Below are 27508 nucleotides of genomic sequence, written 5' to 3'. Positions count from 1 at the left end.
CAATCCAAGGCTGGCACTAGAATAATAGTAGAAACACTGGTAGGTGGCAAAGACATACATGACATATAAAATGAAAAGTGCTAACAAACACTCTCCAATCTTTTCCTCTCAAGACCACTTATGTGGGTAACCCTCAGGTATCTCTCAGAGTGAAAATCAATTCCAAGTCTGACTCCAATGTGCCCACATTCAAAAGTTTTTTTTCCCCGCCGTTGAAATCTCAGTTCTGTGATTCTACCAAATTCTTTCATATCCGGTGATTTTATATGTTAACTTCTAACTTGACATTTCACAAAGAAGTTTCTATAAAACCCAAAGTCACAAAAAACTGAGAAAAAGTCAATGTTTTGAATGCCAAATCAGCTTTAGTTTTCAATACCTGAATATCCTAAGTCCTCCTAGTTAAAATCTTCTGGGCCAATTAACACATCCTCTTGAATACTCAAACTCTCAAGAAGAGATGAGAGACAAAGAAAAACAAAGAGTCCTAACTATATTGTCTCAAAAGAATAGAAACTAATTATTCTAGTCCAAAAGAAAAGAACTTATATCTATATACTTGAATAATTGGTAACTTAAAGGAAACAGAAAAAAAAAAGTCCTAAGCCAGACAATCTGGTAAATTTCCATTTTCAATTGTACTCTCATGATTGCTTTTGCTCCCTACTCTTATTTCCATTTACATGATCTCTTCAACATCACGATTTAAATCTCTAAAAGTGCTCTCTCTAAATGAGATGTACTTTTATTAATTTCACATGAGATTCTCATCTAAAATGAGTGAACAGACAACATAATTTTAACACAGAAAGCCTCTCCCAAATGCAACATAAATGGTCGAACACCAACTACTTCTCAATATTGGTTATTCATTCTATCTGAATATGGAAGAATTTTTAAATTTGATTTCTACTTCATTTTTTAAACTTTCTATTCAATTATCCAACCATAATTGTTACTTACTTTAATAAACCTTGATTAAACAGAATTTTATACTATACAATTTATAACTATGACAAGGTCTAAATCATTATTTTACTATTCATAACACTAGCAGAGATAACTGTAAAGAAAATATTTATTTTTAAGAGTAAGAAGGAAGAATAACGTAAAATTATAATATGGCAGTACAAATAAGAGAAACATAAATTTCATTTTCCTAAACCTATTTTATGAAAACCTTAGCAATAGGAATAATGGTCACACCTTAGAAAGGCTTTTATTTTAAATATTATTGTAAATTATTTGTTATTCACTTCAAAGTATCATATAATTGTAACAACGAAACCACTACTCAACTTTTAAGATAATATGATTGATTGAGAGATGGCTAAACAAGTAGTGTTACATGAATGCAATAGAATACTATATGTTGGAAATGACCAATGAGGTTAACAGGAAAAAGCACGCAAAGACTTATGTGAACTGATGTAAAATGATGTAAGCAGAGCCAGGAAAACAATATATTCAACAACATACACATAAGATAACAATTTAAATGGAAAGAACAATGACCTCAAAATAATGGAAACTGAATGTTGAAAAATTATAAGGAACCAGGTTGGGTGGTGGAGCCAAGACGGCACAGTAAAGGCAGAAACACACCTGAGCTCTCTCAAATTCCCTCCAAGTAACTTTAAAATAACACCTCAAAACGATTTCTGGAGCACCAGAACCAACAAAAGGACAGGGTGAAATAATTGTTCAGCCCAAGACAATATAGATGGTCAGCACAGATGAGAGGGGAGCCAGTCCAGTGAAGGGCACACCCGGTAAGACAGGAGCAGGCCTTGATGGCAACTGAAATGGAGGATTCCAGAGCCCTCAGTATACAGACAGTAAGGAGGTCAGACAACTGGTCAGAAGGAGATAACATGGGACCCTTTGCTAGCACTGAGTGAAGTACTCTGTTGCATTGCTCATACATGGTTCTGGGTCCTAATCCCTTGTGGGGGGGAGGGGGCGGGGAGCACTAGCACACTAGAACATGCGGCTACAGAGGAGCAGAGACCCTGCATACAATTCCAGGATGGAAAAAGTGCTTTTGGTTGCTCATACACCAGAACACAGGCCAGGAGAGCAGTGACCACACCTCTCCTTAGATCATACCACATTAATAATATTAAAAAATTACAGATTCCCAGAACTACTTCTAAAAACAACAGCATGAAAAACTTGAAGCTTGGGACAGTGTTTCACTCCAGGAACAGAGCCCAACTTTAACATAAGTTAAAAGACAAGAAATAGGCTGGAAAAATGATCAAACAACACCAAAAGAACCTGACCATAAAAAGTTACTTTACTAACAGGGAAGATCAAAATACAAACTCAGAAGAAGTTGTGGCATAAGTGTGAAGGAATACTGTTATGCTGTAAGAAATAATGAACAGCATGCTTTCAGAAAAAACTGGAAAAACTTATATGATTTGATGCAAAGTGAAGTGGGCAGAACCAGGAGAATAGCATATATAGTAACAGCAATATCATATGATAATCAACTGTGAATGACTTCACTATTCTCAGCAATACAATTCTGAAGGACTTATCAAGAAAAATGCTACCCACCTCCAGAGGAAGAACTAATGGAGTCTGAATGCAGATCAAAGCATACTTTTTAAACCTTTATTTTTCTTGGTTTTTTGTTTTGAGTTTTTGTTGGGTTTTTTTGGGGGGTGGGGGGGGGAGGTTGGTCTGTAACAAGATGACTAATGTGGAAATATGTTTTGCATGACTGCATAAGTATAACCTAGCCAGACAGAGTGCCAGACCTGGAGTCAGGAAGATTGCTCTACCTTGAGTTAAAATCCAGCCTCAGACACTTGGTAGCTCTGTGACCCTGGGCAAGTCATTTAACCTTGTTTGCCTCAGTTTCCTCATTTGTAAAATGGGAAACCACTTTAGTATCTTTGCCAGGAAAACCCCAAATAGGGTCACAGAGAGTCAGATACGATGAAGAGAACTGAACATGTATAACCAATACCAAATTGCTTGCCTTCTCAATAAGGGGGAGGGAAGGGAACAGAAAAGAAGGAAGGGAAGGAGATAATTTGGAAATCAAAAGTTTGAAAACCAAATGTTAAAGACTGTTTTTACACATAATTGGAAAAAAAATATTTAAATCTTAAAAAAAGAACCAGGATGGCCCAAAAGGAATGTGAAAACACACCCCTTTCCCCATTCCTCTGAAAGATCATGCTTTCTCAAAGTATTGAAAGGTTTCTCTGAATTTTTGTCCTCTTTATTAAAAAATCATTTACTGTAAGGAACAGATCTCTGGGAATGGGCAAGGGGGAAGGGAAGGGGAAAATGTAGGGGATATAAAAACAAAACATTTCAACATAAATCTATTTTTTACATTAATTTCACGAAGAAAGGTCTTACCTCTAAACGTAAGAACTGAGGTATATTTGTAGAAGGGATTTTCAACAATTGATCAATTTTGGAAGAGAGGCATTAATCTTTATAGAAGAATCCCTGTAGGCTCCATATTAACTTAGAAAAGCCCATATTAACACTATCTATGTTTTATTTTATTTTCATTTGTTTTGTTAGATACTTCTCAAGTATATTTTAATTTGGTTCAGGAGTGCTGTGGGCTACATACATGGAATTGTGTTTGACACCTGAATCAAGTCACCAATTCTTATCAATTTTTATAACTTCTTTTAAGTCCATTTCCACTGCTACTACTCATATTACTACTACTATTACAGGAGGCTGTATCTTTTTCCATAAAACAAGGGACTGAAAGGAATTAAAAAATACTGGATACCACTGTGATTATTGTTTGTTGACTGTGGAAAGAGCCCTTGATTTGGTGAAGTAAAAAGGACACCTAAAGGTTGTTTTCCACATCTCAGTCATATAAAATTCTCTTAAAGATACAGAGAATTGGCCTCATGATACTCTGAATTGAACCAATCCAGGCAAACACAGGAAAGCATTTGTTTGCCAAAGGTGTTTGTCATGGGCATAGAGGAAGATTTCAAATGAAAGACTGCTTCCCTAAACTAGGTGAAGTCATCGAGATGTTACTATTTGCAGAAGACATTATGCTGATTGCATCAAGTCCCCAAATAGTAACACTGACTCCTAAATGAGTTTTATAGGCACTTAAGAATTTGGCTTTATTATCCATGCAGGAAAAAAAAAAGTCAATAAAGAGTGCTTTTTGTCCAAATTTGATATGCAGCTGAATGAACCACTGACACATACAGGATGTTCCAAAAATGTTGGTGTTGTTTTAAGCTATTTGAGCTAAAAAAAAAAAAAAAAAGCTGCTAAATCTTAAAACTGCACTAACCCTTCTAGGACATCCTGTATACATTTTGGACAAATGTTACAAACCAAAAGTGAGGGGAGCCCAGAATGTGACAGGAAGAAAAACTAGACTGGATTGATTTGAGAAACTGAACATTAATTTTGCAATATTTTCTCCTTGACCTGGGAGCTCTGGAATTTGGCTACAATATTGCTAGGAGTTTTCATTTTGGGATCTTTCTCAAGAGGCAATTGGTGGAGTCTTCGAATTTCTATTTTACCCTTTGGTTCTAGAATATCAGCTCAGTTTTCCTTGCTCTTTCCTTCAAAGATGATATCTAGGCTCTTATTTTTTTATCATGGCTTTCAAGTAGTCCAATAATTTTTAAATTATCTCTCCTGGATCTATTTTCCAGGTCAGTGATTTTTCCAATGAAATATTTCACACTGTCTTCTATTTTTTCATTCTTTTGCTTCTGTTTTATAATTTCTTGATTTTTCATAAAGCAATTAGCTTCTAATTTTTCAGGAATTGTTTTCTTCACTGAGCTTTTGAACACCCTTTTCCATTTGGCCAATTCTGCTTTTTAAGGCATTCTTCTCCTCATTGGCTTTTTGGACCTCTTTTGCCATTTGGGTTAGTCTTTTTTAAGGTGTTATTTTCTTTAGTATTTTTGAGGGCTGTTTTAGCAAGCTGTTGACTCATTTTTCATGATTTTCTTGCATCACTCTCATTTCTCTTCCCAATTTTTCCTCTACTTCTCTTACTAGATCTTCAAAATCCTTTCTGAACTCTTCTATGACCTGAGACCAATTCATAGCTTTCTTGGAGGCTTTGAATATAGGAGCTTTGACTTTGTTGTCTTCTTCTGTTGTATGTTTTGATCTTCTCTGTCACCAAAGTAAGATTGTATAGTTTGATTTTTTTTTACACTGTTTGCTCATTTTCCCAGCCAATTACTTGACTTTTGAGCTCTTTGTCAAAGTAGGACTCTGCTTCCAGAGTGGAGAGTACTCTGTCCCAAGTTTCAAAGGTTTTGCGCAGCTGCTATCAGAGATACTTCTAAGCTATGTAAATTTTCAGTTCTTCTAAGATGGTATGTTTACTCCTCTCCTGATCTGTGCTCTGATCTGTGAGTGACCACAAGCACTCTTTTCTGCCTTGGAACTAGGAAGAGGGTTCCCTCTCCACAGCCGCCACAAGTTCTGCCACACCAGCACTCCTCCTCACATCAGGACCACCACCCCGGACTGCAACCCAGATGCAAGCAGGAAAAAGCAAGACAATCCTGCCTCATCGGCAGCAAAGAGATCACTGCAATCCCTCTTTGATCAGCTGCTTGATACTCCAACCAGTTGCAGGCCTGGAGCTCCAGAAGCAGCCATCACTGCCACTGCCACTGCCACTCCCTCTGCCGTCCCGGGGTGCTGGGGCCAGACCGTGCTCTTCTCTCACCCAGGTCTGACAGAGTTTTCCCCACTGATCTCCTACTTTATCTCTGGCTTTTGTGAGTTGAGAAGTCTAGAAACTGCCACAGTTCCCAGTGACTCAATCCCCTGAGGCCTGCTCGGGCAGGATCTGTGCCAGCATAGCCCACTCTGGACTGCACTCCACTCCCAGCCTGGTGTGATAGACCAGGAAGCTATTGGCCTTCCTGGTTGCCTTGGGCTGGAGATTTGTTTCACTCTGTCATTTTGTGGGTTCTGTAGCTCTAGAACTTGTTTAGTCATTTTTTACAGGTATTTGGAGGGGTCTGAGGAAGAACTGCATTTGAACTCAGATACTTCTGACTTGCGGGACCAGTGCTCTATCCACTGTGCCACCTAGCTGCCCTAAATTCTCTAAAGGAAAGAAGTGTTTCATTTTTTTGTCTTTGAGTCCCCAGCACGTAGCAATGTTTGGCACATAGTAGTTACTTAATAAATGCTTGTTGCATTATCAATGAAAGACACTTTTAATGTGAATTTCAAACTTAAAACACAATCTTCACATACTCTGCTCTTTATCAGAAATAAAAAAATCATAAATCCTCTGAAGGATTAACTGTTTCTTATTCTGTCTTAAAATTGAAATATATCTACTATCGAAAACAACCACAAACAATTTTTACTTAAGGCTTGGTCTTAATGTTTACTCTGAATAACAAAACCATGAATAATTCCAAAGCTAATGGAAAACATAAATACCCACAGATTAAAAGAAACAAAACACAAAATCAGCCTTGTCCATATCTACTAAACTGGCTGATATAAAAGGCCATTTCTTACCTCCAGAAAGCACAGCTAAGAAACTTGCTTTTATTTGTATATAGTCTTCATAGTTTATTAAAAGAGGGAAAATGCAAGAGTGAGAAAAACAAAGGGTTTATTATCCTTTTCAACTAAATAGAGGCTATACATGGGGTTCTGGCCTCAGGAAAAAAATTTAAAAGTAGCCATAAAAATTATTATTCACAATCATAAAATTTTAAGAAATTGTCACTGTCAATCATGCAAAGCACTCTGAGACTTCAAGCATCAACTTTCATTTGTCCCTTTTGCTATCTGAAATTGGATACTGTGCCTTGACCTCTAGATGTTTAGACAGCTAGCTAGGAAAAAAAAAATCACACACAAACACAAAAAGTAAGTTAGACAACATAACTACAAAGATATTACCTGCCTCCTTTATTTTTTCTAAAATCTTCTCATATTCAACTTTGCCATTTTTCTTTTAAGGACAGATTTGATTATTCAAACTTTTGATCACCAAGTTCTGCTACTTCATTTTTTATGAACTTCCCACATCTGAAAATTCTCTGGTACCTTATTTGCTAGCAAATACTTTTTCTTATTACCTGGCATAAGAGAATATGAAAAAAGTACTCAACCTATTCAAAGCCTCACAAAATAGCAAAGGGCAGAACAAAGTAAGGTCTTTTCCCCACTTCATCTTTTGCTACAGCATTTTTATTTGAGTTGAGCTTATAAGAAGATCTCATACGGTGTAGTAAAGCTGCTACTACTGGGCCAACTTTTCCAAGACCTAGAAAACTGTTTAAGTCAGAAACTGAATTTTAGGTAACTTATAAAAGAAAGATAAAAGAAATCTGCATGGAGAATAATAAAGGAAGAATTAAAGATGAATTTGTTTTTTTTTTAAAGGAATCTAAGGCCTTAATATTAAAGAGTATAGCTGTATTATTTTCTTTTGTGGTTTAAGATATAGAAACAATAACTGCATATATAATATTGCCTTAGATTAGGGGCAGAGCCAAGATGGCAGCTGGAAAGCAGGGACCCGAGTGAGCTCCCCACCAAGTCCCTCCAAAAACCTATAAAAAATGGCTCTGAACAAATTCTAGAACTGCAGAACCCACAAAATAGCAGAGGGAAGCAGGGCTCCAGCCCAGGACAGCCTGGACGGTCACTGGGTGAGGTCTATCACGAACGGAGCTGAGAGCAGAGGGGAGCGGAGCCCAGCGTGGGCCACGTGGACAAACCAGACCAGGAGCCGGGCGAAACAGGCCCTAGCTCCCTGAATCAGTAAGCTGTGGCAGTTACCAGAGTTCTCAACCCACAAACACCAAAGACAACAGAGAGGAACTGCAGAACCCATGAAATAGCAGAGGGAAGCAGGGCTCCAGCCCAGGACATCCTGGATGGTCACTGGGTGAGATCTATCGTGCACCACAGAGGGGAGTGGAGCCCAGCATGGCCGGCAGCAGGACCAAACAGACCGGGAGCCGGGCAGACCAAGCCCTAGTGCCCTGAATCACTGAGCTGTGGCAGTTACCAGACTTCACAACCCATAAACACCAAAGACAACACAGAAGGTTAGTGGGAAAAGCTAAGGGGAGTGGAAGGAGTTCGCGGATCGGCCACCACTCCAGGGGCAGGAGAGGAGATGCAGCTACAGAACTACAGCTTCAGTTGCTTCTGGCCCCAGGCCCACCTGGTGGGAGGAATTAAGCGGCAGAATAGAGCAGGAGTGCAGAGCCTACTTAAAATCTGAGTCCAGTCTGGGTTGGCGGTTCTTGGGGAAGGAGGAGTGCTGGTGTGCCAGAGCTGGCTGTATAGAAATAGCTCTGAAAACAAGAGCCCATACCCTCAAGCTTGAAACAAAATACCTTTACTCTACAAGCAGTCATACCCCGCTGAAAAACTCAAGGGTCAAGTAAGTTGGCTGGGAACATGGTCAGGCAGAGAAAACACACTCAGATTCAGTCTCAGACTTTGGAATCTTTCTTTGGTGACAAAGAAGACCAAAACATACGGCAAGAAGAAGCCAACAAAGTCAAAGAGCCTACATCAAAACCCTCGAAGAAAAACATAAACTGGTCTCAGGCCATGAAAGAGCTCAAAAAGGATTTGGAAAAGCAAGTTAGAGAAGTAGAGGAAAAATTGGGAAAAGAAATGAGAGTGATGCAAGAAAACCATGAAAAACAAGTCAATGACTTGCTAAAGGAGACCCAAAAAAATACTGAAAAAAATATTGAAGAAAACAACACCTTAAAAATAGACTAACTCAAATGGCAAAAGAGCTCCAAAAAGCCAATGAGGAGAAGAATGCCTTGAAAGGCAGAATTAGCCAAATGGAAAAGGAGGTTCAAAAGACCACTGAAGAAAATACTACCTTAAAAATTAGACTGGAGCAAATGGAAGCTAGTGACTTGATGAGAAATCAAGATATTATAAAACAGAACCAAAGGAATGAAAAAGTGGAAGACAATGTGAAATATCTCAATGGAAAAACCACTGACCGGGAAAATAGATCCAGGTGAGATAATTAAAAAATTATTGGACTACCTGAAAGCCATGATCAAAAAAAGAGCCTAGATATCATCTTTCAAGAAATTATCAAGGAGAACTGCCCTGATATTCTAGAGCCAGAGGGTAAAATAGAAATTGAAAGAATACACAGATCACCTCCTCAAATAGATCCCAAAAAGAAAACTCCTAGGAATATTGTCACCAAATTCCAGAGCTCCCAGATCAAGGAGAAAATACTGCAAGCAGCAAGAAAGAAAAAATTTGAGTATTGTGGAAACACAATCAGAATAACACAAGATCTAGCAGCTTCTACAATAAGGGATCAAAGGGCTTGGAATACAATATCCCGGAGGTCAATGGAGCTAGGATTAAAACCAAGAATTACCTACCCAGGAAAACTGAGTATCATGCTCCAAGGCAAAATATGGAATTTCAATAAAATAGAAGACTTTCAAACTTCCTCAGTGACAAGACCAGAGCTGAATAGAAAAATCTGACTTTCAAACACAACAATCAAGAGAAGCATGAAAAGGTAAACAAGAAAAAGAAATCACAAGGGACTTACTAAAGTTGAACTGTTTTGTTTACACTCCTACATGGAAAGATGATGTATATGATTCCTGAGACTTGAAGGGAATATGCATATCTATATATCTATATATATCTATATATATATATCTATATATATATATATATACACACACACACACACACACATACACACACACACACGTGTGTGTGTGTACGTATATTTGTATGTGTATATATATAGACAGAGGGCACAGGGTGAGTTGAATATGAAGGGATGATATCTAAAAAAAAAATCAAATTAAGGGATGAGAGAGGAATATATTGAGACAGGGAGAAAGGGAGAGATAGAATGGGATAAATTATCTCACACAAAAGTGGCAAGAAAAAGCAGTTCTGTAGGAAGGGAAGAGGAGGCAGGTGAGGGGGAAATGAGTGAATTTTGCTCTCATCGGATTTGACCTGAGGAGGGAATACCATGCATACTCAATTGGGTGTCTTACGCCACAGGGAAGAAGGAGAAAGAAGATTTAAAAAGGGGGGATGATAGAAGGGAGGGCAGTTAGGGGGAGGAGGTAATCAAAAACAAACACTTTTGAAAAGGGACAGGGTCAAGGGAGAAAATTCAATAAAGGGGGACAGGTTAGGAAGGAGCAAAATATAGTTAGTCTTTCACAACATGAGTATTATGGAAGGGTTTTACACAATGATATGCATGTGGCCTATGTTGAATTGCTTGCTTTCTTAGGGAGAGTGGGTGGGAAGGGAAGAGGGGAGAGAATTTGGAACTCAAAGTTTTAAAAACAGATGTTCAAAAACAAACAAAAAAGTTTTTTCATGCAACTAGGAAATAAGATACACAAGCAATGGGGCATAGAAATTTATCTTGCCCTACAAGAAAGGAAGGGAAAAGGGGGTGGGGGGAAGTGGGGTGACAGAAGGGAGGGCTGACTGGGGAACAGGGCAACCAGAATATACGCCATCTTGGAATGGGGGGAGGGTAGAAATGGGGAGAAAATTTGTAATTCAAACTCTTGTGAAAATCGATGCTGAAAACTAAATATATTAAATAAATTAAATAAATAAATTTTAAAAATAAAATTAAAAAATTGCCTTAGATTGAACAAGATAATAATTATTAGAAGATTCAAAAGTCAAAAACTTGAATCTTCTTAGACACAGAATAGTAAAAATAGTAAATAAAACACTAAAAGTTACTTACTGTAATATCCATATAATACAGTGTCCTCAATTTGTTTACTAACATTACTGTTAGCCCAGTCCTAATAAGAAAAGAAAATAGCAGAAATGTTTAGTTAATCAACATTATTTGCATATCAAAATTTAAGATTATGTTTTTATGGATAGTTAAATAATTTTCCATGAACATTTACAAACTGGAACTGTTTTCAGTGTAGTGTTACATACATTAAAGGGGAACAAATGAACCTATAAGAAAAAAAAAGTCAGTTGTTTTGACCTTTTAATTCATTCATTATCCATATTCTCCTTTTACACTTTGAACTTTTAAAAATGTGACTAATTCAAATGTATATTTTTTCAGCTTGGCTACTGCAAAATTATACCAATGCTGAAGAGAACCTTAACCTTAATCTAATTCAAACCCCTGATTTTACAGGTAAGAAAACAATATCCATAAAGACTAAATCACTTGCCCAAGGTCAAAAAGAGCTGAAACAAGAACCTTTGTCTTCCAATTCCTAGTCCAGGGCTCTTTCTCCTATGGAAAGTAACACCTCTCAAGAAAAAAATAAACCTAACATCTGACTAAAACTTCACTAATATCATAACAATCAATAAACAGGCTATAGAGCTTGCATATCATTTAAATACCATTCTAATTCATCCAAAAATGTGTACCTTTACAGAGAAAGAAACATTTACAGTCAAAAGGAATCCCAATTTAAGGAATTTTCGTAAACATACAAACCTGTGTGGCAGAGTCTTTTAAAATTCCTCACACCAAGATGTATTAAATATTTGAAAGAAAATCAGAAACTTTAGCTAATTTCAAATATTATGGCATTAATAATTATTCCTATTAAATTATTATCTTAAGTACATGTCCCAAAATTTTCAAAGGCCTTTTATTATTAGATAATAACATCTGATCTTCACAACAACTCAGTGAGATAATCAAGGCAAATATTGTTCTCACTGTGGAAATGAAAAAACTAAGGCTCAGAGAAATAAAGTCAAATGAAAAAGTGCTCTAAATCACTACTGATTAGAGAAATGCTTATCAATACAATTATGAGGTACTACCTCACACCTATCAGATTGGCTAATATGACAGAACAGGAAAATGATAAATGTTGGAGATGTGGGAAAATTGGAACACTGGCACATTGTTGGTGAAGTTGTGAACTAATCCAACCATTTGGAACTGTGCCCAAAGGGCTATAAAACTGTATACCCTTTGATCCAGGGTATCCCAAAGGTAGGTATCCCAAAGAGATCATAAAAAAGGGAAAAGGACCCATATGTACAAAAATATTTACAGCAATTCTTTTTGTGGTAGCCAAAAACTGGAAATTGAGGGGACGCCTATGAATTGGGGAATGGCTGAACAAGTTGTGGTATATGAATGTAATGGAATACTATTGTTCTGTAAGTAATGATGAGCAGGTGGATTTCAGAAAAACCTGGAAAGACTTAAGAATTGATGCTGAGTGAAATGAGCAGAACACAGGAAAACACAGCAACACCGCGCAAAGATTAACTACGGCAGATTTCACTCTTCTCAGCAATACAATAATCCAAGACAATTCCAAAAGACTCATGATGGAAAATGCTAACCACATCCAGAGAAAGAACTATGGTCCCTGAATGCAGACTTGAAGCAGACTATTTTCATTTTTTTGTTTGTTTTCTGTCTTTACTTTCCCATTGTTTTCCCTTTTGTTCTGATTCTTCTTTCAACAACATGACTAATGTGAAAATATGTTTAACATGATCATACATGTACAACCTATATCAGATTGCTTGGAGTCTTGGGGAGGAAGGAGAAAAGGGAGGGAGGGAAAAAAATATGGAACTCAAAATTTTACAAAAATGAATGTTGAAACCTATCTTTACATGTAATTAGAAAAACATAAAATATTATTAAGGACAATAAAATAAAATAAAATATCCTTTATATTGGTTTTAAAGCAGTAGCATCAACAGTTCAATGTTTTTTAAATGTTTTAGGAACTATCTATCAGGATTACTACCAAATGAAACCTCCAAAATATTTCTTATTACCTAAAAAACCTCAAAACGACAAGTAGAATGAAAAATCTGATGTTTTTCTAAATTGCTACACCAATCCCCTATTAATCTTTTTTTTTATTTTTATTTTTTATTTTTATTTTTAGTTTGCAACACACGGTTCTACATAATTTTGAGTTCCAGATTTTCTTCCCTCCCTCACCCCCTCCCTCCCCAAGACGGCATGGAATCCCATATAACTTCCATGTATAACCTCGCATTGAATTAATTTACACACTAGTCAAGTTGGGAGAAGAATTATGACCAATGGAATGAGTCATGAGAAAGAAGAAACAGAACCAAAAAAGAAACACAACCCAAAAACAAATACAAAAGAGAGAAAAAAAAAGGGGGGAGAAAAAGGAGAGCATAAAGTGTGCCTCAATCTGCATTCATACTTCATAGTTCTTTCTCTGGATGTAGATAGCATTCTCCAACGTGAGTCCTTTGGAGTTGTCAATCCCCTATTAATCTAATGACTTCATATATAATAAAAGAAAATGAAAATTTGAAGAGTATACATGTTTCACCTCTTTTATCCCTCATCCAAGGTTAGTGAAAGGATAAGCGGTTTGGTTTTTTTTTTTATTTCATTTTTAAACAACCACATCTTAGGGGACACAATTTTTACTTTGTCAGACTGTTATATCACCACTTATCCTTTTTGATTACTTACGGTAAACTAAATAATTAAGATTAAATTTGAAAATAAGATTTGACCTTAGAAGACCAGAAAATATATGACACTCTTAAATTAATAAATTAACAGTTTTTGTCCAGACACATTTAAAAAAAGTAACAATAATCTCTTTTAGTGTAGCCATAGACAATATTTTGGTGTTAGGTCACCAAGATGATTTAAAATTCCCTCACTGGTACCTAAAATTTGAGACAGTAACCATTTGATGATAATATGTAAAAGAAAGAATTTTATATTGAATTTTATATAGTAGAATTATTATTGAACACTTAAGGAATCATATTGGCTTGTGTTTGCTCCTAGGAACAGAAGATGTCTCCATCTATCAATGGTACCAACCAGGTGGGACTACTTGGCTCTGTCTCCTCCATCTCTTGCTGCCAAAAGCAAGGCAAACAGATGCTATAATCTGACCAGCTTTTCAAAGTGAGTCTGCTTGAGTTCCAAAAACAATCACAAATCCTGCCCCCCTCTACAGAAAAAAACCCACAGAATTATTTATTCCACAGCAACAAGTGAGCGAATCACCTAGGGCCTACTTCTTTCTTTCTTATCCGGGTCCTCCCAGTCTTCCTCTTATTAAAGTTTGGGAATGAAGAGAATTTTCCCCAGTGAAGAAAACAAAAACCCTCCAGCTTTTGTGAGATTAGGTTTTGGATTAGGCTGTAGCTTGGCAGTGAATTCCCAAGCTCCTCTGCCCACTTTCTCAGCGGTATATTTCTTTTTTTCTTTTTTTAAGGTCAAAATGTGAAAGCAGTTTTTATTGTGGCTTATTTATTTAAATTCATTTGGCTTTTAAATTTGGGGGCTAGCTCCTAAGATCTAAAGCAAATTTGTTGAGTCTCCCTGCAATGTACTTTAATTTCCCAAATCTCATCACATAAACTGTTACTATTTTGAAAGCACAACTATGTACAACATATACAACATCACTCAAGCATGATTAGATTACTTGGCATTTATACATAGCCTTTCCTCCAAGGTGTTTGATGTACTTACTGTCAAAAGAGCTTAGCTCATGAAACAGCCTTTTTTCTTACATACTAAAGAATGTTAAGGCTTTGATATGTTTTATAAACCACTAGTTCCCAAAGTAGTATCCAATGAAGTCTGGAGTCAAGCAGAGATCTTCAGCAACCAAAGAGTTATATGAGAGGTTCAAGGATTGGCATAGAATAGAAAGAACCAGAAAGCAAAAAGCAGGAGAGAGAATTCTGGAGAGAAAGGGACAAAGAAGATTGTTGGTGAAAACAGGAGGGGATCAGGTGGTGATAAGGAAATTCTAAAGTTTTTAAGACTAAAGAATGACTAGCAATGGGTTATGAAGAAAAAGATCTTAGATCTTTAAAATCTAAAAAGACTTTAGACACTAAATTTTTTAGCGACCAAAGTACTAAACTGGTTTTGACTTCTCAGTTTTACTTATTAAGATGTTTTATTCTCATTTGATGTGTAGTCTAAAATAAGAGATTTGTTCATTTTCTAGGAATCATGAAAGAGGCTTTTAAATTTAGTTTCCTAATTTTTCCTGAGAGGTAGTATAACAGTGGATAGAGCTGGCCTTGAAGCCAAGGAGACCTACGTTTAAGTCTGGCCTCCAGTTGTCCTCTGTTCTCTAAGTGAACCAAGACAACATCACTATATTAGAGTCATGTTATGATTCGTCCGACTGTGGCTGATCAAACCAGTAAGAGCTCAGAATGCTTTACCATAGGTTGGGCACAAATAGTCCATGTGAACGTTTGGGGTGGGTTCTCTAAATTTGAGCATCTCACATTTCTTTTGAGCCACTTCAATTCTGCTTTGCTCATACAGCACAGCACCTTCTCTAATGAGGGCACACCATGCTGGGCAGTACTGTGCCAGTGTCTCCCATTTCACACAATCAATTCCAAAGTTCTTAATAGAGACCTTGAAAATGTCCTTGTATCACTTCTTCTGATCACCATGTGAGTGCTCGCCCAGTCTGAGTTATCCATAAAATAGTCTTTCTGGCAAGCATACATTTGGCATTCAAACAACATAGCCAGCCCATCGGAGCTATGCTCTCTGGGATAGAGTTTGAATGCTTGGCAGTTTAGTTCAAGAAAGGACTGCTATCTTACCTTTCTAGGTGATCTTTAGAATCTTCCTAAGAGAATTCAAATGGAAGCAATTCAGTTTCCTATCATGGAGCAGGTATACTGTCCAAGTTTCACAGGCATACAACAATGAGGTCAGCACAACAGCTCTGTAGACCTTCAGTTCTCTTCCACACTTTCCTTCGGACCCTCCAAACACTAAGCTAGCTCTGGCAATGCCTACATCAACCTCATTATCAACATGTACATATCTAGAAAGTATACTGCCAAGGTAAGTGAACTTATTCACAGCATTCAAAACTTCTCTATTTGCTGTAACCAATGGCTCCACATACAGATGGTATGGGGCTGGCTGATGAAGTACCTATGTTTTCTTGGTGTTAACTGTTAGGCCAAAAATTAGCACAAGCAACAGAGAATTGATCCATACTTTGTTGCATCTCAGCTTCAGAAGCTGGATTCAGTGCACAATCATATGCACACAAAAAAATCATGCACCAACACTCCCTCCACTTTGGTCTTGGCTTGTAGCCTTTTCAAGTTGAAGAATTTACCATCAGTGAGGTAGCTCACATTGATGCTATATTTATCTGCAATGAAGGCACTTGACAACACGGATGAAAACATCACACTAAGAAGAAGAGGAGCAAGCACACAGCCTTCTTTCACTTCACTGCTTGACTGGGAAAGTTGCAAGAGCATCGTCCACTATCCAGAACCGAAAGCATGCCATCATGAAATTTATGTACAATACTGATGAATTTCTTCAGGCAACCAAATTTGACATAATTTTCCATAAGCCCTCAAAACTGACAGCATCAAAAGCCTTTGTCACATGTACAAATGTTGTGTACAGATCTCTGTTCTGCTCTTGGCATTCCTATTGGAGTTGTCAGGCAGCAAACACTGTATCAACTGTTCCTTGGCCCTTTCTGAAGCCATACTGGCTCTTTCTAATGCATACTGACTGTGTGACCCCCAGGAAAGTCACTTAATCTAATTTTTCAGTGTTCTAGATAGCTACCTAAGACAAAATGTTATAGAGAAGGGGCCTATCTACATTGGTAGAGGGAGTATTTGCTTTTCCAGTAGCTTCTTATACTAATGAAATCATAAGTCCAGTCTCTATCCCTTCCTAACATTTAAAACTGATTAGTATCTATCCATGTTGCTCTAGATATATTACTGCCTAAATTTATACTTTAGCTGCATAGAGGATCTATTGTGTTTTAGATGCCTGCTTATAGCAGGAAATAATAAATCCTTGAAAATGCCATATCATAAAGGGAGGAAAGAAAATTAATAATGTAAACTGCTCTCCAGCAGTACACTGCACCAGCCACCTAAAGATATATACTTTCTCTTTCTCAATGCCTCCACCATTTAATGAAGACAGAAGCAACCAAGGAGAATAACCCGAGGACCAACAGAAGAGGAAAAGCAGTGATGACAAACCCAAGCCATGCCAGATTATCAGCAAAGTGTCTTGGTACACTTTCCTCCGACCTTTATATGAAGGGATTGCCAGATCTATAGCATCACACACAAAATTAAGTCGCATAAAGCAAGTCCATCTTCCTTTTTAAAACAATGTGTGTGTATACACACACATACATACATATATAAATATATGTATGTATGTATGCATATACATATATATGAAAATTTGGAGAATGAAAGCCTTCAAGGTCTACTTATACATCCAACCTATGTGAAAAAGCTAGGCTACATTAAAACTTATTACTGCCTGCTCTGTTTTACTCTGTTGTGGCTAATTTCACAGCTGTTGGTCACATTCTCAACAACCGCCAAATCTAAAATTTCTTTTGTTTACTTAAGTGTACAACTGAGAAGAATTTAGTAAGGCTCTGTGAGACAGATGTTGAAAAAATTCTTCCTAGAACAAGGCAAAAAGGTATAGTAGAACAAGTTCTGGGTTTGTGATTAGAAGTATGCATTTAAACTCTAGCTCCACTACTTAATGCCTGTATGACTCTGGACATGTCACTTAATCTTTCTGGGTCTCAGTTTTCTCACTTGAAAAACTGAGAACAAAATGACTTCTACGGCCTCTTTCAACTCTCTATCTTGAAGCATGAAAAATGGATCTGTGTGATCTTATTGACTTTGACATTTCCTCCAATGTAGCTCATAACTCATCAATACCCATCCTATGTGACTCTTGTCCTTCCCTACACTTGCCACAGGAGGACCACCTGAGATGGTAGAGACCTCCTTCACTTTCTCCTGACATCATGGAGCTGAAGTAATCTACTGTCATCCCTCAGCATATAACCAGCACATCTTGCTTTCCTTTCATACATTTTCCTGATGACATCTTTTGGTTATGTTTTTCTGCAAAGTTCCTTATGGGTTATATAGTGAGAGGCCTGCTGACATCCATGACATGGCATCTCAATGTAAGAAAATAGGTACTAAATAAATGCTTACTGAATTAAATAAGCAAATTGGCTAATCTAAAAGAATTAGCTTTATAAAAAATATTCTTTTTGGAAAATTCAAAATGAAGAAATCTGTCAGATCATAAATCTTGAAGAAGACATAAGCCAGGGCTCAACAACTTTGGATATAGGAGCTATTCTAAGTCTTTAGGAGCCAAACAATACTACATGATTTGCAAAGAAAGAAAAATAAGAATAGGATGGGAAACATTTATTATTGGTTCCAGTTTGGAAAAGCTAAACTGGGGCTTATGGGGAATCTGAAGAAAAGTTGTGAAGCATCCTTTGGAAAGGCTCAGGAGGAACTGAGACTATTTAGCAATAGTACTGGCCATAAACAGCCTTCCATCACCCACAATCCTGTCCAGAAAAGAATGAGCCTGAGCTGAAAGGTTGGTACCCACATATGGCAGTAAAAAAACTAAAGAGAGCCTAGGCATATACTCATACCCAATGACCCTGTGGATTTCTTTACAAGACACAATGGTCATAAATTATGAAACACTCATGCAAGAAGTATAAAGTATACTGTGATAATTTCTGGTGAACTGTGCCAAAAACATTAAGCACCATGAGCCAGGTAACAAGACAACCTGGTAGGTAGACATCTTTGGAGTCAAGATATAATTGATACAGTAAGACTCTATTCCTGAATAAATAAGCATTAAAGCTATATCCGTTACTATACTGAAAAAAAAAATTAAGCTGCTATAAAAGCTCAATATTTAGATCACTTATCTAAACACAGCAGAATCTTTTACATGTAATCCAGACCAGGCGAGAAAAAAATCTTAGAAACTGAATAATGTATTGTATGTTCAAGAAGTATACTATCCTGTTTAAAAATAGGAAGAAAACTTTTAACACTCTGAAGCTGCCAAATCCTCCTACCCTAGAAATGTACAAAGTTTACAAGGAATTAAACATTCTCACTGCTTTTTAAGTTTATTTATAACTTGGTCCTAAACTGATAGAACTATTTCTCAGAAAGGACTATTTCACATTTTTAAATGATAAAGTGCTCTTCACCAAAGTTCTTGGCTCTGTCAAATGATTCAACACCACACATTGATATTTTATCAGTAGAAATGATGTTAAAGAAGCAGTATTGCTATACGCTTTAACACTGCACACTAAGGACCATGGGAAATTTTCATCTGACCTGTAGATGACACCCTCCTTCAATTCTCAGTGTCTCTTCTTCCTGGAGAGCAAGGACTATCTTACTTTTTTATTTGTATCCCCAGCACTTAATGCAGTGCTCTGCATACAGTAAGCACTTAATAAATGTTTTGTTTGATTTATTCATTCATTCCAATTATCCTAGGACTAAAACGTTTGAAGAATGAACAGGAAAGGTATACTTTCTATTCTTGCTAAGCAATAAGGATTAGAAGACAACTAACTGATAAATGAATGAAACCACTGAAAATACTGCATCACCAGTAACCTAAAACAAAAGAGAAAGTTCCAGTCGAAAGGACTGAATGCTAAATCTGAGCTAATGAAAAGTAACAACACAGATGATAATAATAGCTAACTTTTATATAACACTTACAATGTTCCAGGGCCCATGCTAAGTGCTTTTACAACTATGATCTCATTTGATCCTCATAACAACCCTGAGAAGTAGGTGCTATTATTATCTTCACTAGTTACTGTTACTATTATCTGTATTGTTGCTTTTCATTAGCTCAAACTTAGAGTTTAATCTTTTTGACTGGAACTTACTCTTTTGTTTTATGTTACTTTCAGGTTACAGAAGAGGAAACTGAAACAAACAGAGATTAACTTACTTGCTTAGGGTCACACAGTTGATATGTGTCTGAAGCCAAACGTAAATTCTGGTATTCCTGTCTCAAAGTCCTGTGCTCTATCCACTGTGCCATCTAGCTGCCTGAGATGATAAGACGTCACTAACAATAACAACATATATTCTTAAATGGGAAACCAGTTTTTTGGATTCTAGCAAAACAAAATAATAGTCAACAACTTCAAATTCATCTTTAGATTTTGGAAAGTCAATTCTGATTTCTGTATTTCTGAAATTCTTACAATAGATTTATAGAATGTTTGAGCTTTAGAAGATCTTAGAAACCATCTAGTTCAAAATTCTCATTTAACAGATATTAAGGTAAAGACGAAGCAACTTTCCCATGCCACATCACTAGAACTCAAGTTTCTTTATTATCAGTGTAGGGCTTTTTCCTAATACCATGATGTCCTGAAAAGATTCCAGCACAGAGTCTGAATCTAAAACTCCGATCTTAGGGGGCAGGTAGGTGGTTCAGTGGATAGAACACCAGGCCTGGAATCAAAAGGACCTGAGTTCAAATCCAGCCTCAGCTACTTACTAGCTGCCCTACATAAATCGTTTAACCCTGATTGCCTCCCCCCTCCAAAAAAACCGATAAAATAAAACTCCGATCTTAAATACTTTATCCTCTAACAAACAGACAAACCAAATCAACATTTACCACTGTTAAAGGATTAAGTCCTCCAATTTTACCTTAAAAGTCCCGAAGTTTGGAGAAAGCTGGATAATAAGCCTAACAGGAGTCCTTAAAATATTTTCCGATGAGAAAATATATCATTTGGAATTGGAATAAGAATGATAAAAGTTCCTGGAAATTAACCAAACGAAATCTAATATCTAGACTCTTAGTTGCCTGAAACATTCCAAAACAGAAACAAAAACCAAAAATTTGAATCAGCTACTAAAATGTTTAACCCACTTAAATTTTTCTAAGTATCTGTTGGGCAGGGAGGCAGGAGAGGGGTTGAAACTGCTAAGTGGTATATTACCTTAAATGTACCATTTTGATTTTTCATATAAGAAACCAAAAAAATGTCCACTGGTAGAAGTGCTGATGTGATGAGTGCAATTGCCAGGGAAAAAATTGCTGTTATGGTGGAGACAACTTCACTTTCTCGTTGACTTTGGTATTTCCGAACATACACCCAGCAGAATGCCAAAATGGCCTAAAATTAAAAAAAAAAAAGTAGTGTTACTACAATAAGCAGGCTTCCAAAGATACACAGATAACATTATTATGAAACTTTGTGAAAAGCACCACTCCATGTAACCAGAGAGTAACTAAGGATTTGTAACATGAGTGAAGACAAATGCATTTAGAGATGGGTGAAAAAAACTATTACTGGCATGGTGCCCCCTTAACTCTGCCTAGTATCACAAGAAATTACCCAACCTATTTTATGAATGTAGCACAATCCCAATCAAAATGCTTAAAAAGTAGCTACTAAGTATTAAAATCTAACATATGAGCACAATTCAATACCTAATGGATTCACACAATATTGCTGTCACAGCGAGTTAGAAAATTTCTTTGCCTTATGTCACTAACCTAAGGGTGCTAATTAGTTGTTGCTCTATCCTAGAAAGATACTTACTAGTGGAAAATCAGATACTGACATCAGAAACCGAATACTACTTGAATATTGCTGACAGAGAGAGGTTAAAAAGTACAGCTGAAAATTACAGATAACCACATGCAATTAACACATTAAAACACATTAGATCTTAATGAACCCTGGACACAGATCTGGGTAATCTGTCAGAGGGAGGCATACTAGAAACATGACTATGATATAAACACGTTATACACTGACTTCAGGTCTCTAAAAATTCTATAAAGGAATGTTATAAATACAGAGTTCACTCTGTCCCAAGCTCCCTTGTTAAATCGCCAACAATCATTAACTTTACCTTCCCAGGCAGGTGCAGCACAGCTTTCCTCCTCAAGACTAGCCTCCATCTCTATCTCTCTCCAAGACAATAAATGTTTGGGACCTTTACTTGATCCATGGGGTTTTTATGCCATTTAGCCATTCATGTCCCAATGACATAAATGAGAACATTAGCCTAAAATTGTAGTATTAATAAAGTCACCTTCAGAAACAAATCAAACCTGTGATTCTGAAAATCAAAAATTCCATGGCCTCAGCTATCTTTATTCCACCCATCTCAACAACCTCTAAAAAAAAAAATAGAACAAAAAAAAAATAAAGTTCTTCTTCCTGACAATCTATGTCTATTCAGAGCACTTCCTTTTTTCAGTCTTTCAAGATTAAGACCAAGCCACATTTTCATAAAGTTGTATCTCTTCCACTTATCTCCTTCCTTTCTACTCTTACCACTACCACCCCAGTTTGGGCCCTTATAATCTCATGCTTTGACTACCACAATAGTCTCCTAATTATCTCCTTGACTTCACTTTTCTTCAGTCCAATCCATCATGGACACTGCTGCCTGATTAATCTTTTGAAAACACAATTCTGATCATATCACTCCTCTAACCATATACAAAATGACTCCTTATCATCTATAGGAAAAACTCCGAATTCTACTGCTTCATACAAGGCTAGAAAGGCAATTCAGAACCAAACTAGTGAGTGCAATATCTTCTACTAGTCATTTGCAAAAAAACTCCAAACTAATCCACTCTAAGAGTTAACTCATACTGTTCCTCCCCTTAATGCTCCACAAAATGCTCTCTCCCCTACTTTTCTACTTATCAAAATTCTGTTAAAGGCCTAGAGTATCAATGTCATTTTTGCACAGCACCTTGTTTTTCTACAACACTTCAGCCCACAGTCGTGCCCCATTCTTGCCATCATCCAAAAATGCACTTAATTCCCCCTTATCTGACCATAATCTATTAGCTTTCCACATCTCCCTCTGACCTTACCTAACCCTACTCTTCATCGACACTTATCACCTCTAATCCCTTGGGTCCCAGGCTATCTCCTCTGTACTAGTCTCTCTCCCCTCTTCATCTTGACCCCTTGGTGAACCAGTTCAACTCTACACTGTCCTCTTGCAATCTCCAAAAAACATTTGATCCTTTTTCCATCTTCAATATCATTCTCACTTTCACCCTTTGTGACTAAACTGCCTGAAAAGGCTGTCTGTAAGAGGTATCTCCACTTTCTCTCCTCTCACTCTTCCTAACTTCTTACAATTCAGCTTCCAACCTCATCATTTCACGAAAACTGCTCCCTCCAAAGTTATCGATGTCTTTTAATCTCCAGATTCAATGGCCTTTTCTTAGTCTTCATTCTTCTCAACTTCTCTGCCAACACTTAACTCTGTTGATCACTTACAGCACACTGTAGATGCTTAAAAAACGCTTACTGACTTGGGAAGAAAATAATTTTTATTCATTAAAAAAAAATGAAAAGGAACCAAACACACCAAAGTACAAAGAAAAGTGAGGTCAAAAGCAAATTTAAAAAACACCAAGAACTAGGAAAACATTACTCTGAAACAGCTGAATAAATCACATGGCACCTAGAGGGGTTGTTACTGATTGCTCTACAATGCACTATAGGCACCTTAAAGTTGGAAAAATAGTGGGAAGACAATAAAAAACAAAAAAAAATTTGTCATGGGTAAGAAAACACAAAGTATTAAAAGTTTGAAAAAGGCAATTTCTACTGATGAGACTCAAAGAATTACAAAAATTCCCAAATGGAGATATAATATTACAACATGATCTTCAATCACGTCCAGGCCACATGTTACATAAAGTTAAGAAATTTACTGAAGAAATAGAGGAAAACATTATCCAGTGGCCTGGGAACTCATGTAATTTAAACCTCACTGAAAACTTCTGGGTTATAATCAAGGCTAGATTTGGTTAACAAAAAAAGTTTATTTGTCAAAGGTACACATAATATCCAATATGATAAAAATGTGATGTCATGATGAATAAAAAGGTATAAAATCTTGTGAAATCAATGCTGCATAAAAGTATAAAATAAATCCTGCAACAAATGGAGACTATATTGCATACTAGAATTTCTTAGAAAGAGGTTCAATAGAATGAAGATGAAATATAACCCCTCACCTCCTGACAGAGAGGTGATAATTTAAAATACAAAAAGACAAAATATTTTCAGACAAGTCTAATGGTTATATAGCACTTATGTGCTAGGAACTGTGCTAAGCAATGACCCTGTGAGGTAGGTACTATTATTATTTTCATTTTTCAGATGAGGAAACGAGGCAAAGAGAGGTTAAGTGACTTGCCTAGAATCACACAGCTATTAAGTGACTAAGGTTGGATTCAAACTCTGGTCATCCTGACTCCAGGCTACTGCTCTATCCCCTGGGCCATCTAGTTGCCCAGAAAGGATTAGTTTTGCTCTGCTTTGTCCCCAAAGGGCAGAACTAAAAAGAATAGGTATAAAAGCTGCAGAAGAACAGATTAGGCCTGATATAAAGAAACTTCTCTAATATTAAGAGCTATCCCAAAGCATAATGGGCTTCCTCAGGTGGTAATGGGTTCCCCCCTCACTGAATGTCTTTGAGAAAAGACAGGAAGACCGCTTGTTGGTACCACATTTATAAGCATTTACTTCATAAGCATTTAGTGCCAAATAGTATTGTTCTAAATTGATTAAAACCTCCCTCAAATTACTGTGACTATGTTGCTGCTAAAGAAGTCAGTCTAAAAAACACCACTTCTATCGCACCATTATCCTTCTTCAGTTTAAAATGCCCTTCTACTTGCATATAACATCAAGTTCAAAATATCCTGCCTTTCAAAGACTGGCTACATATCATCTCAGCTATCTTACATTCCACCCTATTTACCACTGCTCACCAATAGCCTACCCAAATCTTGCAAGTCTATTTACTATCCCAAAACACATTCCATTTCACCCTGGTTCCTGTGTCCTTCCTCTACACCAATTCAAATCCAACCTTTAAGATTCACTTCTTCCTTGAAGCCCTTGCCAACTATGCCAATACTGACTCCTTTTTCTACTACCTATTCAGTTCAGCACTTATTCTCGGATATGCTTCGTGGTAAATCTTGTCTTCCCTACTATATTTCTAGTCCTAGAGGGACCATGCTCTATATTTCTTTTTCTTCTCTCCAGAGGCCTAGAACCCAGTATTTGAAGGCTGATTTATAACTGCAACTCTAATGTCACCGAGGACTATGCCAGCGATGACCTGACTTTTTTCTTCTAATCCCTCAACCTGTCAAAATTATTTTCTTTGAAGGCTTTCTGCTACAGCACTGACCTAAACCTATTTACTAGCTGAATCAAACTGCATTAATTCCAGACTCCATCATGGAAAGTACAGAGTAATCACCTAGCAAAAAAAAAACCTCAAGTCTTTACTCGAAACTACAGCTTAGACATCCTGACAAAAGTGGGCCAAGTTGACTAGGAGACTAAAGCAATAGCAACAAGGAAGGGGATGAAAGTGCAAGAGAAAATGTCTAAGGATGTGCATTTTCACAGGAAAATGAGTCACAGGATCATAACGCTGGAGTTCTTAATGTGGGGTTCATGAATGTTTTAATATTTTGATAACTTCACTATAATATAGTTTCCTTTATAATTCTGTTATATTTTATGAATTTAAAAACATTATTCTAAGAAGGGATCCATAGGTTTCTCCATACTGCCAGGGTGATCAATGACACAAAAAAAGAGGTTCAGAATCTATGATCTAGAAAAACCCCATAGAAAGTATACTCCTTAGGAGCAGGGGATGTTTCTTTTTTGTCCTTTGTATCCTCAGTGTCAACCACAGGGCCTGGCATACAGAAAGCACTTAAATGTTTTTTTTTACTTTAATGTTAATAGACTTAAAAGCTGCAAGAGGCAACGAGTCGAACCCTCTCATTTTACAGATTGATAACCTGAGTCAAAGTGAATTAAGTGAATTCCACAAGGTTACAGGCTAAGGGGCATCAGAGGCCAGGTATGCTAAGCATGTCATTTTATAGATGTGAAAACCCAAGCCCAGAGAAATAATCAATTAAGCACCTATTATGCTTCAGGCACTGTGCTAAACCACTAAGGAAAGTTATGTCCCTGGACAGAAGTGCCTGCAACCTTACTGAGTGGGGCTGAATCAGATTAAAATGTAACTGGAAAATATTTGACCAAAAAAAAAAACACCACAAAACAATATAATGTTAATTTGAGGTTTTCTAAGTCAAGTTTGGCACCACTTAACGAGATGATTTCCTAAGATCTCTAACAGATCTAACTATATTCAGAGGCTTTTGGAGTAGTTTGTGATTCTTTTAAAAATCTTGATAGCTGTACTTCAATTTGTTTCCTTTGTAATCCTGTGTATTTTATGCACTTAAAAACATTTATTTTGGGAAGGGGGTCCATAGGAAGAATGGGTGCCTGACACAGGAAGTCCGAACCAGCAGCCCACGTCACGAGGACCAGAAACGTACAATGGGAAGCAGCCTTCCTGAACTCGGGGCGTGGGCAGTGGAGGGGCGCGTGGGGGCGAAGGGTAAGCAGGTAGGGGGCAAAAAGACCCTGCCCCACACGTCTCTTCTAAATCTGCCTTCCGAAGATTTCCAGGATCCCCAGTCCGAGCACAAATATATCCTCCCACCCCCAGCTCGGGAGGCCTCCCATCTCCACCGCGTTAGTTTCTCCATACAGGGGGGGCCGCCACACGTCCCCCAATTCGACAGCCCAGGGACAGCCCCGATTCCTGCTCCCCCTCCCGCCTCAGGCTCCTCCCTGACCCCGACCGGGAAAAGAGGGAGGGGCCGGAAAGGAGTCCACAAAAACACCCACAGTGCCCCCACTCCCACGCGTGGGAAAGGAAGAGGTGAGGCCGGGCCGGAGTCGGGGCGTGTGGAGGCCTGCTTTCCTGGGTCCCGTCCCGTCCGGTCCGGCCCGTCCCGTCCCCCCGCCGGCCGGGGCAAGGGAGCCTTTATTTTCGGCGGAGAGGGGCCGGCTCTGGGGCCGGCTCCTCCTCTCTCCACAGCCACAACAGCAGCGACGACGATGACAGGCGGCGGCGCCTCCTCCTCCTCCTCCTACCAGTAAGAGCAGCCCGAAGATCCACCAGCCGATCACCAGCTCCGTGGAGGCGGACCCGCTCCCCTCCACCGCCGCCATTTTCGCTTCCGGCCGGGAAATCCCGGGAGTACAGGGCGCCCGGCGAAGAAACGAGCGAGTGGCCTGGGACGCGCAGCTTGCGCTGCCTAAAGGTTAAAGGGGCAAAGGGGGCGGGGCCACCGGTCGCCAAGGAAACCAGCCCACTAGCGTCCCCTGCCGACCGTAGCCTGACGAGTCTTGTAGGACGAAGTGTAAGGTGGGGTGGGAGGAGGGAGGAGGTTGGACTCTGTGGCTGCTGACGCGGGTGATGTCATAACCCAGCCTCCTCCCCCTCCCTGCCCCACGTTCGCCCCCAGCTGGTGTCTAGTGATGCTGCGAGTCTGGGGCCCTCAGCTGGTCTTTTTTTTTTGAGATTGAAGTTCCCTAGCGTCTAGGAGGATACACACCCCAAACCAAATGAGTCTGATGGACTAGGGAAGCCAAGACAGCAGCACCCCAGGAATTGGATAAGATGGGACCTGGAATTCCCAGCAAATTTTTACTAGTAAACTTCAGTCGCTCCGGGAATAAAGAAAAATATATATATATCCTCA

At 38.0% G+C, this 27508-nt stretch overlaps 1 protein-coding gene across 1 annotated transcript in view; it reads right to left on the bottom strand.

Moving 5' to 3' along the window:
* Positions 1 to 27196, bottom strand: part of LMBRD1 (LMBR1 domain containing 1) — a 203214-nt gene extending 176018 nt beyond the window's left edge. Inside the window, exons 1-3 of the mRNA XM_036767004.1 lie at positions 26898 to 27196; positions 20862 to 21038; positions 10763 to 10823 (exon numbers count right to left, since the gene is read on the bottom strand). Coding sequence (XP_036622899.1) covers positions 10763 to 10823; positions 20862 to 21038; positions 26898 to 26975 — 316 coding nt within the window. The 5' untranslated portion in view covers positions 26976 to 27196. The remainder of the gene's footprint in view (positions 1 to 10762; positions 10824 to 20861; positions 21039 to 26897) is intronic.
* Between the last annotated feature and the right edge of the window lie 312 nt (positions 27197 to 27508).

This window comes from Trichosurus vulpecula, chromosome 7 (genome assembly GCF_011100635.1).
Source record: "Trichosurus vulpecula isolate mTriVul1 chromosome 7, mTriVul1.pri, whole genome shotgun sequence".
NCBI classification, from domain to species: Eukaryota; Metazoa; Chordata; class Mammalia; order Diprotodontia; family Phalangeridae; genus Trichosurus; species Trichosurus vulpecula.
Note: the sequence above shows the minus strand (reverse complement) of the source record. Positions and strands in the feature narration are given on the sequence as shown.